Source organism: Hyperolius riggenbachi, chromosome 4, assembly GCF_040937935.1.
Source record: "Hyperolius riggenbachi isolate aHypRig1 chromosome 4, aHypRig1.pri, whole genome shotgun sequence".
NCBI classification, from domain to species: Eukaryota; Metazoa; Chordata; class Amphibia; order Anura; family Hyperoliidae; genus Hyperolius; species Hyperolius riggenbachi.
This window is the reverse complement of record NC_090649.1, coordinates 22,052,700-22,069,892: the sequence shown is the minus strand read 5'-3', so window position 1 is coordinate 22,069,892 and position 17,193 is coordinate 22,052,700. Positions and strand designations below refer to the sequence as shown.

The 17,193-nt window shown below is 46.2% G+C and overlaps 1 protein-coding gene across 1 annotated transcript in view; it reads right to left on the bottom strand.

Moving 5' to 3' along the window:
* Positions 1-777: 777 nt before the first annotated feature.
* The window catches only part of LOC137504572 (vomeronasal type-2 receptor 26-like), a 66,026-nt gene continuing 49,610 nt past the window's right edge, over positions 778-17,193 (bottom strand). Inside the window, exons 3-4 of the mRNA XM_068233154.1 lie at positions 10,416-10,539; positions 778-1,688 (exon numbers count right to left, since the gene is read on the bottom strand). Of these exons, the coding sequence (XP_068089255.1) occupies positions 778-1,688; positions 10,416-10,539 (1,035 nt within the window). The remainder of the gene's footprint in view (positions 1,689-10,415; positions 10,540-17,193) is intronic.

Below are 17,193 nucleotides of genomic sequence, written 5' to 3'. Positions count from 1 at the left end.
AACCCAGCAGTGTGCAGTGTCCGTTGGATTGTCTGCCTTGAGACATTGCCACCAGCAGAGCCCAGATTCACCAGGATGGCCTTGGTGGGGATCCTTGGATTCTTTTTCACCTCTCTTACTATCCTCCTGTCAGCAGAGGTGTCACTTTTGGGTTCCGACCACATCCTCTGAGATTTTCCACAGTGCGGAACATCTTGAATTTTCTTAATAATACTTTGCACTGTAGCCAGTGGAACTTGAACACATTTAGAAATGGCCTTGTAACCCTTTCCTGACTTGTGAGCAGTCACAATGCGCAGCTGCGGGTCCTCCTCACTGAGCTCCTTTGTCTTAGCCATGACTGTCCACAAACCAACTGCACAGAGCTGCTGTTTTTCACCTGTTGAGTTGATAAAAAAACAGCTGTTCCCAATTAATCAGGGTAATTAGGGATGCTTTAGAACAACTTGGACTATTTGGAATGGTATAGAACTTTGGATTTATCCCACAGACTGTGACAGTTTGTGAAGGGTATGAATAATTTTGGACTAAACACTTTTTGCTCATATGTAAGTAAAAGCTGACAAATGTTTTTGTTCCACAATTATGCCTCTTGTACATCGTCTTATTATCTTTTGGGAGACGCCTATGTCATTTCCCGTCAAAAAATTACTTGCTGGTTGAATAAAAGTAACTAAGTCAAAATTTGCCAGGGGTATGAATCATTATGGGAATCACTGTATGCATTTATTTAGAGTACCTGAAATAGATGAGGCTGCACTTTAAAGCAAATGAAAACTAATTTTTAGGAAAACATTTTCTGGCCATCACACCAGTCTTAGTGTTCAGCTCTGGTCTTATCAGGATAATGTAACATTTGGGGATGAAGATGCAGCTCAGGAGTCCAGCACTGGAGGCCAAGATGGAGAAGACCTCCACAGCCACCATGTATTTCCCTTTGGTGCTGAGATAGGCTGGTATGAAGGAGACCCAGACACTGCAGAAGACCAGCATGCTGAATGTGATGTACTGAGCTTCGTTGAAGGCATCTGGAAGGTTCCTGGCTAAAAATGCTACAACAAAGCTGATCATAGAAAGAGTTCCCATGTAGCCAATCACAGTATAGAAAGCAGCAACAGAACCCTCATTACATTGTAATATCACCTTGCCAACCTCCACCTGGGTGTTATATTCTGGGAATGGTGGAGAGAAGACCAACCAGAATACACAAATCCCAGACTGTCCAGAAGTTCCAATGAACAGAAAGGAAGTGGAGGAATATTTTCTTAACGGGCTATTATTTGTGTTTGGGTTGATGGTGTTAAAGGCCAAGAGAACGGTGACTGTTTTGGCTAAGATGGAAGAGACTGCCAGTGTAAAAATATTTCCAAAGGTCACTTGTCGGAGGAGACAGGACATCTTGGTTGGACGCCCAATGAACAGCAGAGGACACAGAAAGGAGAAGACCAGCGAGAGGAGGAGGATGAAGCTGAGGTTCCGGTTATTGGCTTTTACTATTGCAGTGTCTTTGTGGGTGATGAATATCACTAACACAACAGCTGCTAAAAAACAGAATATGAGAGAAAAGACAAAAATACACACAGCCAGTCCATCTCCATAAGATAAAAACACAACCGGTCTTGGAATGCAGGCCACTCTTATCTCATTGGACCAATGATCATCTGGGCATTTCATGCAGTTTTCCATATCTGTGTGGAAGAAATCTTCATTATATGATTGCTCAAAGTATGATCTGTTACATTTATGCTAAATGTTTTTCCTAAACAGTTATTTAGATCAGGGGTTCTCAACTCAGTCCTCAGTACCCGCAACAGTGCATGTTTGGCAGAAAATTACAGCAGAGCTCATTAAAGGAACACTATCAATTAAAATGACTTTTATTTAATACTCTATATTAGGGTACACATCACCACTAATGCTAGGGGCACTTTATCTGTTCACCCAGTTCTCTCTCCCTGCTTAAAAATCATCTTTCATTCCTCACACAGCTCACAAATATACTTCACTGTGTCACAGCATGCAGGAGGCATGAGGAGGTAACAGGTAACTAGATGTGCTGTTATATTGCTGTAATATAACTAGCAGGGAGATGTATATACACTATTCCTGACTGACTGACTGGCTTGCTTGTAACCTTACATTCCAGGCTGCATCTACTTCATAGGCTGTTATGAGAGGGAGAGATGCTGTTTACGAAGACATTATCCTGATCTTTGTACGAGAACAGAAGACAAACACACACATTGCTGGAATATTTAACCCCTTACCGCCATCTGAATAAGATTATTTCAGCAAGCTGATTATTAAAGAAATCCTCTAATAAAAAAATACTCCTCTGGGGGATATTTACCTCGGGAGGGGGAAGCCACTTGATCCTAACGAGGCTTCCCCCGTCCTCCTCCATTGCTCCGTGAGCCTGCCCGGGTCCCCGGAAGTGTGGAGATGTAAATATTTACCTCTCAGCGATCCAGCGCAGGTGTACTAGCGGCTTTTCATTTTGGGTAAGGCGGAAATAGCCAAACCCCATTGATCTGCTCTACTGTGCAGGCGCAAGCACGGTCGGACTGGGACACTGGGGGCCCACCAAAGAAATTTCAACCTGGGTCCCACACATCCCATGATTGCGGTGAAAAAAGGGCGTGACCATGCATCGGAAGGTGGGCGTGGTCATGATGTATTATGGACAGGGCCAAATGTACATGATCTAAGGAGCATTGTAATTCAGAGACACTGCTGCCCAGGAAAAGTTTGCATAGAGTCCCCTCCTTCAATATAAAGTAATGTCCTACTTTGCAGAGGTTGCGACCGCAGAGGTTGCGACCGCATCGGGGCCCTGAGGGCCCTCCCTCAACTACAGTATTACCTCTCTATTGGTCCTGTGCTCATAATAATCACTTCTATAGATACTTTGAACAGTAGTAATCATTAACAAGCTATTCCCCATCCCCTTCTTGCACCTCTGACACTGTAGTTGCCATTGGCAGGTTTTGGTGCGTCGTATCAATTGTTATGTATAGAGTGCTTGGGGGGCCCATTGTAAAATTTGCATCGAGGCCCATAGCTCCTTAGCATGAGTGATTACAGCACTGAGAATTTTTGTGCTGCAGGCAGCAATTGGAGCTCTGTCAGACAAGGAGGGGTGGCCCACCAGAGACCTGGAGGCAGGGCCCACCGAGGGAAAAAAACTGTACTACTGTGGCCCAGTCCGACCCTGGGCGCAAGTCCTTTTGTGCCTGCGCAGTAGAGCGGATGCGATCAGATTCGGCTATTTCCGCCTAGCCCGAAGGAAGAGCCGCTACTGCGCCTGCACTGGATCCCGGCGAGGTAAATATCAAGCCTTGTCAGGCTTGTCCGGGGAGGATTGTGGGAGGCTTTGGGGGAGCCAGCATTGGACTGCCTGCAGCTACACGGTTGGGGAAGCCTCATTGGGACCCTGAGGCTTCCCCCACCCGAGGTGAGTACCCCCCAGGGGAAATTTTTTCTTTTTTAATACAGAGTCTCTTTAAAGAAAACCTGTAATGAGAATAACCTCCCCTGGGGGGTACTCACCTCGGGTGGGGGAAGCCTCCGGATCCTATTGAGGCTTCCCCCGTCCTCCTCGGTCCCACGGCGGGGGAGATAAAGCTCCCCGAACAGCGGGGATGTAAATATTTACCTTCCCTGGCTCCAGCGCAGGCGCAGTATCAGCTCTCTGCTTGGAGATAGGCGGAAATAGCCGATCGCTGTCGGGCCGCTCTACTGTGCAGGCGCAAGTCTCCTGCAAGTATCCTATGCAGTGGAGCGGACCCGACAGAGATCGGCTATTTCCACCTATATCCGCGCGGAAAGCCACAACAGCGCCCCCGCTGGAACCACGAAAGGAAAATAAACCAGCGCTTGTCAGGCTTGTCGGGGGAGGATTCCGGGACACTTCGGGGGAGCCAGCGCTGGACTGCCTGCAGCTACAGGGGAGGGGGAAGCCTCATTGGGACCCTGAGGCTTCCCCCATCCGAGGTGAGTACCCCCCAGGGGAACTTTTTTTTGTTACAGGTTCTCTTATACACTGAGGAGTTGATAACAACCCCCCTGTGCAGGAACATGGTCTAGCCCTTTTAAGAGCTTGATTCTTTATTATCTAAAACTGACAGAGTTTACAGCAGAGAGGCAGAGCTGTGTAAGGAAGTAAATTGCTCCTAGTACTTGTGGTAATGTGGGCCCTAACATACAGCATTTAAAAAAAATGCTTATAGTTTTCTTTTAACTACCTCTGTGGATTTTCACAAAACATGCACTGTTGGGGGAACTCGAGGACTGAGTTGTGAAACCCTGGCTTAGATGACAGTAGGGCCAGTTTGTCATGTATGCAACCTCCTGCAGCCACTACTGCCTTAATGTAGTTGCGGCCACACTAGTGAAGTATTGCGGTAGTGATACGTCCCCACCGCGCGGCAAGTGAAAGGATCGACAGTTGCTAAGTAATGCACCCTACACTGCCACTAGCGCGCTTAGTGTGTCTTAAGGCAGGGGTCCCCAACCACAGGGCCGCGGCCCACTGCCGGTCCAATGGCCGTTTTCCTCCAGCGTGTCTGGCCTCTTGATCCTTCCCTCCCCCCCACAGCCGCCACTCCTGTTACCTTATGAGCGGGTGGCCGCTTCCTTACTCATATTCCCCCAGGCGCCGCTCTCCTCTTATCCGCATCTGGTATTACAGCATCGCGTATTGCTTCTGCTGTAAGGAGGGAAGGAAGCGGGGCAGGATTCCCATGGTAACGGCGATGCATATCGCCTCTACAGGAAGCTGCTGTTGCGCTTCCTTCCCTTCCTTACAGCAGCCGCAATACGCGATGCTGTAATACCAGATGCGGATAAGAGGAGAGCGGCGCCTGGGGGAATATGAGGAAGAAAGCGGCCGCCCGCTCATAAGGTAACAGGAGCGGCGGCCGCGTGGGGGGGAGGCACTACCTACCTACCTACCTACCTACCTACCTACCCATACTAGGGCGCTATACTGGGCACTATACTAGCTATACTGGGCACTATACTAGCTATACTGGGCACTATACTAGCTACAGTGGCTTGCAAAAGTATTCGGCCCCCTTGAAGTTTTCCACATTTTGTCACATTACTGCCACAAACATGAATCAATTGTATTGGAATTCCACATGAAAGACCAACACAAAGTGGTGTACACGTGAGAAGTGGAACGAAAATCATACATCATTCCAAACATTTTTTACAAATCAATAACTGCAAAGTGGGGTGTGCGTAATTATTCAGCCCCCTGAGTCAATACTTTGTAGAGCCAACTTTTGCTGCAATTACAGCTGCCAGTCTTTTAAGGTATGCCTCTACCAGCTTTGCACATCTAGAGCCTGAAATCCTTGCCCATTATTCTTTGCAAAACAGCTCCAGCTCAGTCAGATAAGATGGACAGCGTTTGAAAACAGTTTTCAGATCTTGCCACAGATTCTCGATTGGATTTAGATCTGGACTTTGACTGGGCCATTCTAACACATGGATATGTTTTGTTTTAAACCATTCCATTGTTGCCCTGGCTTTATCTTTAGGGTCGTTGTCCTGCTGGAAAGTGAACCTCCGCCCCAGTCTCAAGTCTTTTGCAGACTCCAAGAGGTTTTCTTCCAAGATTGCCCTGTATTTGGCTCCATCCATCTTCCCATCAACTCTGGCCAGCTTCACTGTCCTTGCTGAAGAGAAGCAACCCTAGAGCATGATGCTTCCACCACCATATTTGACAGTGAGGATGGTGTGTTCTGAGTGATGTACAGTGTTATTTTTCTGCCACACATAGCACAGAGCACCTTCTTCCACATGTTTGCTGTGTCCCCCATATGGCTTGTGGCAAACTGCAAATTGGACTTCTTAAGCTTTTCTGTTAACAATGGCTTTCCTCTTGTCACTCTTCCATAAAGGCCAACTTTGTGCAGTGCACAACTAATAGTTGTCCTATGGACAGATTCCCCCACCTGAGCTGTAGATCTCTGCAGCTCATCGAGAGTCACCATGGGCCTCTTGACTGCATTTCTGATCAGCACTCTCCTTGTTCGGCCTGTGAGTTTAGGTGGACAGCCTTGTCTTGGTAGGTTTACAGTTGTGCCATACTCCTTCCATTTCTGAATGATCGCTTGAACAGTACTCTGTGGGATGTTCAAGGCCTTGGAAATCTTTTTGTAGCCTAAGACTGCTTTAAATTTCTCAATAACTTTATCCCTGACTTGTCTGGTGTGTTCTTTGAACTTCATGGCGTTGTTGCTCCCAATATTCTCTTGGACAACCTCTGAGGCCGTCACAGAGCAGCTGTATTTGTACTGACATTAAATTACACACAGGTGCACTCTATTTAGTCATTAGCACTCATCAGGCAATGTCTATGGGCAACTGACTGCACTCAGACCAAAGGGGGCTGAATAATTACGCACACCCCACTTTGCAGTTATTGATTTGTAAAAAAAATTTGGAATCATGTATGACTTTAGTTCCACTTTTCATGTGTACACCACTTTGTATTGTGCAGGAGAACAGAGGCGCCAAAAGGATAAAAGGAAGCTAAATGAGCTTAAAAACCAAATTCTTGGTAAATAGAAGAGGTAGTGGGGGACTTACCTCCTCCAAATAGACACACAACGACTGTAGGAAAGACAGTCAATATATTTTATTCATGAACTCCAAATATGCAACGCGTTTCGCAGGTTTGATCCCGCGTCATCAGGCAATAACAACGGAGCAATAGCATATGTGGTCAGTAGAAGAGCCAGGCACCACAGCTGCTCTTTGACGGCCTCAGAGGTTGTCTAAGATAATATTGGGAGCAACAACACCATGAAGTCCAAAGAACATACCAGACAGGTCAGGGATAAAGTTATTGAAAAATTTAAAGCAGGCTTAGGCTACAAAAAGATGTCCAAAGCCTTCAACATCCCACAGAGCACTGTTCAAGTGATCATTCAGAAATGGAAGGAGTATGGCACAACTGTAAACCTACCAAGACAAGGCCGTCCACCTAAACTCACAGACCGAACAAGGAGAGCGCTGATCAGAAATGCAGTCAAGAGGCCCATGGTGACTCTGGACGAGCTGCAGAGATCTACAGCTCAGGTGGGAGACTCTGTCCATAAGACAACTATTAGTCGTGCACTGCACAAAGTTGGCATTTATGGAAGAGCGGAAAGAAGAAAGCCATTATTAACAGAAAAGCATAAGAAGTCCCGTTTGCAGTTTGCCACAAGCCATGTGGGGGACACAGAAAACATGTGGAAGAAGGTGCTCTGGTCAGATGAGACCAAAATTGAACTTTTTGGCCAAAATGCAAAACGCTATGTGTGGCGGAAAACTAACACTGCACATCACTCTGAGCACACCATCAGCACCGTCAAATATGGTGGTGGCAGCATCATGCTCGGGGGGTTCATCTCTTCAGCAGGGACAGGGAAGCTGGTCAGAGTTGATGGGAAGATGGATGGAGCCAAATACAGGGCAAACTTGGAAGAAAACCTCTTGGAGTCTGCAAAAGACTTGAGACTGGGGCGGAGGTTCACCTTCCAGCAGGACAACGACCCTAAACATAAAGCCAGGGCAACAATGGAATGGTTTAAAACAAAACATATCCATGTGTTAGAATGGCCTAGTCAAAGTCCAGATCTAAAACCAATTGAGAATCTGTGGCAAGATCTGAAAACTCACAAAGTACCTAATGCCTCAGGAAACTTGACAGGCAGCCTATTGGGCCAATCGAAGTGTGGGAATAATGTCCTTTAACGTGATTGGACCCGCAGGGGCTCAGGGCAGGAGGAGTGGAGCTCTTGTCATTGTCAATTAGCAGGCATATGTTCGTAGCACTCGCAATGTTACTCTGATAAGGAGAGTTAACTCTGATAAGGTGTTTTAACTCTGACGATGCATGCTATTTGTCTTAGTGAATCAAGCACATAATGTCAGAGATGAATGTGCATTATTGTGAGATAGAAATAGATCATCATGGTTGATATGTTAAGATGGGCAGCATTGTGGAATAGCAAGTTGGATGACATGTCAGAGATGGATGCATTATTATTGGTTGGATGTATCCATCTCTGACTTGTTATCTATCTATCTATCTATCTATCTATCTATCTATCTATCTATCTCACAATGCTGCATCCATCTCTGGCATGTCATCCATGTTGACATAACTGTCCCACAATGCTGTATTTTCATCTCTGATTCAGAGATAATGTTTGCTCCATTTCCTGTATCGGAGGTAACACTATCTGTATTGCATGTGTCTAAGGTAAAGTTTGCTATATTGCATGAGATGTCGTGAACGGTTCGAGGCGAACTTTGGGGGTTCGCGTTCGCCTGCATCAGGCGAACTTTTGCGGAAGTTCGATTCGCCCCATAAAGCACTATTGAGCAAAACTTTGACCCTCCATATCACTGTCAGCAGACATGTTATTGCCAAACACACTTCTCTCACTGCTGGAGGCCCGCCCACCCTTCCTTCCTTCCAAGTAAGGTCCTTATACCATTTGACTCAGTTGTCTGCCTACACTAATTAGTTATGGGACAGCTGCTACACACTCTGCTAGGGAGATTTTAATTAGCCTCTTGTGGGTCTCCTCCCTTTTACCTATTCCCTCCTCCCGGAGGGTCTCTTCTGCCAGGGAATTATACTATTTTAAAAACCAGTATACATCATACCATGGCTGGGAATCGAACCCAGCTCTCACTGTGTGGTGGGCAAGCCACCCTAACCACTGTACCACTACAGTAGTAAGTGAAGCTGGCACAAAATTTACCATTTATGCTCAATGCAATAGAAACAGGTTGCTTACAGGGAACCTTAACTGAGAGTGATATGGATGTTTCCTGTAAACAATACCAGTTGCCTGGCAGTCCAGCTGATCTTTGTGACTGCAATAGTGGCTGGATCACACCCTGAAACAAGCATGCAGCTAATCCAGTCTGACTTCAGTCAGAGCACCTGATCTGCATGCTTGTTCAGGGGCTGTGGCTAAAAGTATTAGAGACACAGGATCAGCAGGCGATTCAGGCAACTGGTATTATTTTAAAAGGAAAAATCCATATCCTTCTCCGTTTAGGTTCCCTTTAGGGATTTGTAGCATAAAAGCCAACTCACATTGGCTGGGATTTGAACCTGGGTCTCACTGTGTGGTGGGCATGCACCCTAACCACTGTACCAACTGAAGCTGGCCTAAAAATTACCATTTATGCTCAATACAAGAGAAAAAGTAGACAAGACAAATAACATTTATATCACACTTTTCTCCTGGCGGACTCAAAGCACCAGAGCTGCAGCCACTAGGGCATGCTCTATAGGCAGTAGCAGTGTTAGGCAGACTTGCCTAAGGTCTCCTACTGAATAGGTGCTGGCTTACTGAACAGACAGAGCTGAGATTTGAACTCGGGTCTCCTGTGTCAGAGGCAGAGCCCTTAACCATTACACCATGCAGCCACTGCTTACAGATATGTAGCCAGACATGGCCTTCTCTTTTGTGTTCAACAGTTGTCCAAAGAGAACCCCAGATAGCCAGGTAGATTCATATCTCTCTCTCTTCCTAACACTGCTACTGCCTATAGAGCACGCCCTAGTGGCTGCAGCTCTGGTGCTTTGAGTCCGCCAGGAGAAAAGTGGGCACTGCCTTATTGTGTGTGTGGGAGGAACTCTGGCCCACTGCTTTTGAGTTAAATTACAGTTATCTTAGCCCACATCCTGTCATGCCCACACACATTTCCCATTTTTCAGTTCTCCAAACTCAAACATTTTTCCAACCACCATGCTGTGGGCCCTTTTTACTGTTTCAACATTGCTACCACGTACACTGTCTCATAGTGCTCAAAGGTTAAAAAATGAACTCAAACACCAAGAAAAAATATTTTATGTAACAAACTTAATTTGTGTGTGCGTGCGTGCGTGCGTGCGTGTGCGCGCATGTGTGTTACATTTACAATTGTTAATATACTTCTTTGTTTTGCAATGAACTCAGGATTTTGGCACACTAGACTTCAATGCAAACATTGCAAGAACTCAAATGTCATTTCATTGCAATTGGCTATTTCAATCATGTCTAATTGCAGTTGTCCAGAAAAGAAAAAACAAACGTTCCCAAAGTGAAGTGGCTGTCACAAGTTTGCAAAACCACACTCACCAGCCTGACGTCCCAACCCTGGGTCATAGAGAGCTGGAAGGGAAGTCCCATCCAGCAAGCCCGTCCAGGTCTTGAAGAGATCCTGGGGATAATGATGGCAGAGTGGCTCCAGGGTGGTGAGTGTGGGGATGCTGTGCAGGCCAGGGAATGGTGGCAGCCAGCACACTGACAGTGCAGGTTTGGCAGGCAGGAGGGAAGAGTTTATGAAGCTAAAAGTTCTGTGTCTTTAAACTCCTGGATGTAAATCCAGAGATTCATGCAGATGTTCCTCACCTGTCTGGTTGGAGATCTCGCCCTCTGCACAGGGCACACAGTTGTAGCAGCACCTCTGTTGTCCTTCCTGAGGGACCTTCCTGTATCCGGGGAGGCAGCTGGGAGTGCACACTGAAGAGGGCATCTGTAATAAAGGAAGTCTGTATGACATTTGTGTCATACATTTGCAAACTGATGGAGATGACCCCCCCTCCTCCTAAAATCTGGGGCTCTGAGATGAAAAGGAAACCAGGCTTGGTTCTGTGCTTTCTTAGCATTATACTTATGGGTCACTAGTGAGGAAGTAGAGATGGTAAGTATGTGACCAAGTTCCATAAAGACTACATTTGCAAAATTGAGTATTCTGGTTTAAGCCTTCCTGTGAAGCTCAGGAAATAAAACTGAGGGAGTTCCAAGATACTAGTTAAAGGAAAACTTAAGTCAAAAAAAAAAAATGACATTTACTCACCTGGGGCATCCCTCAGCACCCCGAAGCTGGATGGTGCCCTCGCAGCCCCGCTCCGATCGTCCTGTCCCCGCCGGCGGCTACTTCCGGTTCGGCGACAGCCGCCGACAGGCTGGGAACGCGGCTGTTTTTCCGCGTTCCCAGCCGCTGCTATCACCTTCTATGCTGCTATAGCGTATATATATACGCTATAGCAGCATAGAGGGTGATAGCAGCGGCTGGGAACGCGGAAAAACAGCCGCGTTCCCAGCCTGTCGGCGGCTGTCGCCGAACCGGAAGTAGCCGCCGGCGGGGACAGGACGATCGGAGCGGGGCTGCGAGGGCACCATCCAGCTTCGGGGTGCTGAGGGATGCCCCAGGTGAGTAAATGTCATTTTTTTTTTTTGACTTAAGTTTTCCTTTAAGCAATCTGCCCGTTACTAAAACATTATTTCATTTACTTTATTTTCTTTTTTTATGTTAATGCCTCTGGCATTTTATCCAGCCTTACCAATATTTTAAGATCTGCCAGCTTGATTGTTAGATACAAGCATAGCGAAAATGTAATCCATTACTTAACCAACTGAGAAACCTTTTGTACAAATGTTTTACATCAGAGATTGTCATGATTATTTGTAAATTATCTGTAATATGTAAAGTGTGATAATTTATGACTTCCATTTGGTACATTTTAAAATTGCACTATGTCTTTCCACCTGTACAGCATATTGCTCTACAAGCCACCACCACATCCAGCAGTCCTATAATTCCCAAAGTAACCACTTCATACAGCAGGCCTCCACCCTCCCAAAGCCACCACACCATCCAGCAGGTCTCCACCTCCAGAAGCCACCATGCCATCGAGCAGGTCTCCACCTCCTGAAGCCACCACACCAACCAGCAGGTCTCCACCTCCCAAAGCCACCATGACATCCAGTAGGCCTCCACCCCCCCCCCCCCCCACCCAAAGCCACCACACCATCCAGCAGGTCTCCACCTCCTGAAGCCAACACATCATCCAGCAGGTCTCCACCTCCCGAAGCCAACACATCATCCAGCAGGTCTCCACCTCCCGAAGCCACCATGCCAACCAGCAGGTCTCCACCTCCAGAAGCCACCATGCCGTCCAGCAGGTCTCCACCTTCTGAAGCCACCACACCATCCAACAGGTCTCCATCTCCCAAAACACCATTCCATCTAGTAGGCTTCCATCTTCCAAAGCCACCACTCCATCCAGCAGGCCTCCACCCCCTGAAGCCACCACCCCATCCAGCAGGTCTCCACACAAAACCACCATTCCATCTAGCAGGCCTGCCCTTCACCTCCTGAAACTACCACTCCATTCAGCACGCCTATACCTCCCAAAACCTCCACTCCATCCAGCAGGCCTCCACCTCCTGAAACCACCACTCCATCCAGCAGACCTCCAACCCCTTAGTTTTACTTTGACTGCTAAAATGTTAAATGACACTCTAAAAATGGGCATAACCAACCTTGCAAGGGGTTAAGTGATAACAAATACAATCTCTACGGTGGTTGATCACAGATGGACGCACTGTAAGTGTACATCGTCACATTCAGAATAAAGCGTCATACCCAATGCTACAGCAGCACCAATACTACAGCAGCACCAAATAGCATTGCTCACACATGGAGACACAACCCAATAAAAAGCAGCCATACATGCAGAGCCTCTAATTGTACGTCTGCCGGCTTGTGGTCCTTCAAATCTAATGGTAGAATGATTTATGCTTCAATTAAAAAAAATAAATAAAATATATATATATATATATATATATATATATATATATATATATATATATATATATATATATATATATATATATATATAGTTGATGAAGGATTATGCAAATTCAGAACATAAATCTACACAGCCTGAAAATGGAACGGTCAAATTTCAACTTGACATACAGTGAATGGTCCATTTTCAAGATGTACAAATTTGCATACTAAATTTGCATAATCCTACATCTACTCAGAATTATTTGCAGCTCATTGGTCATCTGTAACATTCTTACCTTCCAGCGGCAGGTCCCGCGGCATCTCCGGCGTGATCCGGGCGAGCGGCGGGACTTCACAGCCGACGTCCTCTGGCGGCAACCACAGTTTCCCTCTGGCGGTGAGTTCCGGAGTGTGTGCGACCGAATAGGCGTGCACGACTGCCGATAAGCCTTATAGGCTTAGGAGGAGGATCTAGCTGAGGTCAGCAGTGATGTCACTAAAGTGACATCACTATGGGAGTGGTTTCTGGGGAATTAGGATCTGTATATAAGGCCATAGCTTGCAGTCGCTCACTGGCCTTGATACTAATCAGTTCACTGGTTTCTGGTTTAGCTAGAAAGCCTTTCTGAGATACATTGATATATTGTGTAGACGCACAATATATATGTACTCTAGTCAGTCAGTAAGTATTGTTCTTGTAGGTATATTTTGTAATTATTTGTAATATTCTAGTAATATTATTGAAGTAACATCTATTGTATATTTATCTGTGTACCGACCTTTTGCCTGCCTCTTGACCTCGCTCTAGTCTGACCCTTCTGTACCACTGTCATCTGATACTCGTTACTGACTCGACCTGTCCCTGACTACGTAATTGCCTAATCCTTACAATACGACTGACATCTGACTTATGTATATGACTCTGCTCGATTATTGAGAATGATTTAGCCTAGTTACTCTGTACCTCCATTTCTATGACTCTGTGTTGACTACAGACCGGTCCGGACCGTACATACCTATTGTATATATACAGTGGGTTGCTAAAGTATTCAGCCCCCTTGAAGTTTTCCACATTTTGTCACATTACTGCCACAAACATGCATCAATTTTATTGGAATTCCACGTGAAAGACCAATACAAAGTGGTGTACATGTGTGAAGTGGATCGAAAATCATACATGATCCCAAACATTTTTTACAAATAAATAACTGCAAAGTGGGGTGTGCGTAATTATTCAGCCCCCTGAGTCAATACTTTGTAGAACCACCTTTTGCTGCAATTACAGCTGCCAGTCTTTTAGGGTATGTCTCTACCAGCTTTGCACATCTAGAGACTGAAATCCTTGCCCATTCTTCTTTGCAAAACAGCTCCAGCTCAGTCAGATTAGAAGGACAGCGTTTGTGAACAGCAGTTTTCAGATCTTGCCACAGATTCTCGATTGGATTTAGATCTGGACTTTGACTGGGCCATTCTAACACATAGATATGTTTTGTTTTAAACCATTTCATTGTTGCCTTGGCTTTATGTTTAGGGTCATTGTCCTGCTGGAAGGTGAACCTCCTCCCCAGGCTCAAGTCTTTTGCAGTCTCCAAGAAGTTTTCTTCCAAGTTTGCCCTGTATTTGGCTCCATATATCTTCCCATCAACTCTGACCAGCTTCCCTGTCCCTGCTGAAGAGATGCACCCCCCGAGCATGATGCTGCCACCACCATATTTGACAGTGGGGATGGTGTGTTCAGATGTGCAATGTTAGTTTTCTGCCACACATAGCGTTTTGCATTTTGGCCAAAAAGTTCCATTTTGGTCTCATTTGACCAGAGCACCTTCTTCCACATGGTTGCTGTGTCCCCCACATGGCTCGTGGCAAACTGCAAATGGGACTTCTTATGCTTTCTGTTTACAATGCCTATCTTCTTGCCACTCTTCCATAAAGGCCAACTTTGTACAGTGCATGACTAATAGTTGTCCTATGGACAGAGTCTCCCACCTGAGCTGTAGATCTCTGCAGCTCGTCCAGAGTCACCATGGGCCTCTTGACTGCATTTCTGATCATCGCTCTCCTTGTTCGGCCTGAGAGTTTAGGTGGATGGCCTAGTCTTGGTAGGTTTACAGTTGTGCCATACTCCTTCCATTTCTGAATGATCGCTTGAACAGTGCTCCTTTGGATGTTCAAGGCTTTGGAAATCTTTTTGTAGCCTAAGCCTGCTTTAAATTTCTCCATAACTTGATCCCTGACCTGTCTTGGACCTGTCTTGTGTGTTCTTTGGACTTCCCGGTGTTGTTGCTCCCAATATTCTCTTAGACAACCTCTGAGGCCCTCACAGAGCAGCTGTATTTGTACTGACATTAGATTACACACAGGTGCACTCTATTTAGTCATTAGCACTCATCAGGCAATGCCAATAGGCTACTGACTGCACTCAGATCAAAGGGGGCCGAATAATTATGCACACATCACTTTGCAGTTATTTATGTGTAAAAAATGTTTGGAATGATGTATGATTTTGGATCCACTTCTCACATGTACACCACTTTGTGTTGGTCTTTCATGTGGAATTCCAATAAAATTGATTCATGTTTGTGGCAGTAATATGATAAAATGTGGAAAACTTCAAGGGGGCCGAATACTTTTGCAACCCACTGTATATTTGTACATTACATATCTGTGTGTCAGTTGCCTCACGTTTCGCTATCCCATCACGCACCAGCGTGACATTATCAAGGCCCCAAATAAAAATGGACGAGTTGCAAAAGGCAGATTGTCTCATTAGCAGGAGCCATTAATCAACTCACTGAGCAGGTGGCAACGCAGCAAACTCAGTTGACTCAGTTAACCAACTCTGTTGCTCAGTTGAGTGTCTCCATCAATGTGAATAATTCGCAGCCGGCTCTCATTGCTCGTATCATACCCGTTACTGAACCTAAAATGCCGTTACCAGAAAAGTTCTCAGGCCTACGTTCAGATTTTAGCAACTTTCAAAATCGTTGTATGTCTTATTTTGTGGTACGGGCTAGATCGTCTGGGACTGAATCCCAGAAAATTACTCTTGTTAAAACTTTGTTACAGGGTGATTCTCAGACCTGGGCTTATGGCCTAGAACCGGGTCATGAGGCATTATCTTCTGTTGATAACTTTTTCAAGGCCATGGACACAATATACGCAGACCCTGATATTATAGCCAGGGATGCTCACCTGGATTTTGGATATCCAGGTAACACGATATCCGAACTTTTCTACGTTATCTGATTCGGAGTCTTTTAAAAATCCGGATAGTTATCTATGGATATTTGGACGTATGACACGGATATCCGCGGATTTTGCAGATATCCGGATCCGAATCCAATTACAAAGATTAAATTTCTCCCCCATCCTCCCTCCTCCCTACTCCCTCCAACCTCCCACCTCCTCCCTACTCCCTCCACCCTCCCACCTCCTCCCTCCACCCTCCTCCCTCCCCCCTCCACCCTCCTCCCTCCACCCTCCCCCCTCCACCTACCTCCACCCTCCTCCCTACATCCCCATAAAATCATTTAGCAGCAACTGAGTGCACAGTCTCTGTGGTGCAATTGGTTAGCGCATTCGGCTGTTAACTGAAAGGTTGGTGGTTCAAACCCACCCAGAGACGGCCTTGCCTTTTGTGTTCAACAGTTGTCCGAAGAGAACCCCAGATAGCCATTTAGCAGCAATTGCGTGCACAGTCTCTGTGGCGCAATTGGTTAGCGCATTCAACAGTGCTCCGTGGGATGTTCAAGGCTTTGGAAATCTTTTTTGTAGCCTAAGCCTGCTTTAAAGTTCTCAATAATATTATCCCTGACCTGTCTGGTGTGCTCTTTGGACTTCATAGTGTTGTTGCTCCCAAGATTCTCTTAGACAACCTCTGAGGCCATCACAGAGCAGCTGTATTTGTACTGACATTAGATTACACACAGGTGCACTCTATTTAGTCATTAGCACTCATCAGGCAATGTCTATAGGCAACTGACTGCACTCAGACCAAAGGGGGCTGAATAATTATGCATGCACCACTTTGCAGTTATTTATTTGTAAAACATTTTTGGAATCATGTATGATTTTAGTTCCACTTCTCACGTCTACACTAGTGTTGGGCGAACAGTGTTCGCCACTGTTCGGGTTCTGCAGAACATCACCCTGTTCGGGTGATGTTCGAGTTCGGCCGAACACCTGACGGTGCTCGGCCAAACCGTTCGGCCACATGGCCGAACTAAGAGCGCATGGCCGAACATTCCCCGAACGTTCGGCTAGCGCTGTGATTGGCCGAACGGGTCACGTGGTTCGGGCCCGAACGCGCTCTGATTGGCCGAACGGTCACGTGGTTCGGGTAAATAAATACCCGAACCACGTCATATCTCCGCCATTTGTCTGTGGGTTTAGCTTTGGGTAGGCAGGCAGGGTAGTTCGCTCTCCAGCCACGCTAGCCAGGGTCCCCCCCAGTCATTGTGTGTCGCTGCTGGGAACAGTAGTACACCGCTCGCTCAGCCACACTATATATAGCATTGTTTACTGCCACTGTGTACCTCGCTCAGCCACGCTATATATATAGCATTGTGTTTTCTGACACTCTGTGTACACGGCTTAGCCTGACTAATATAG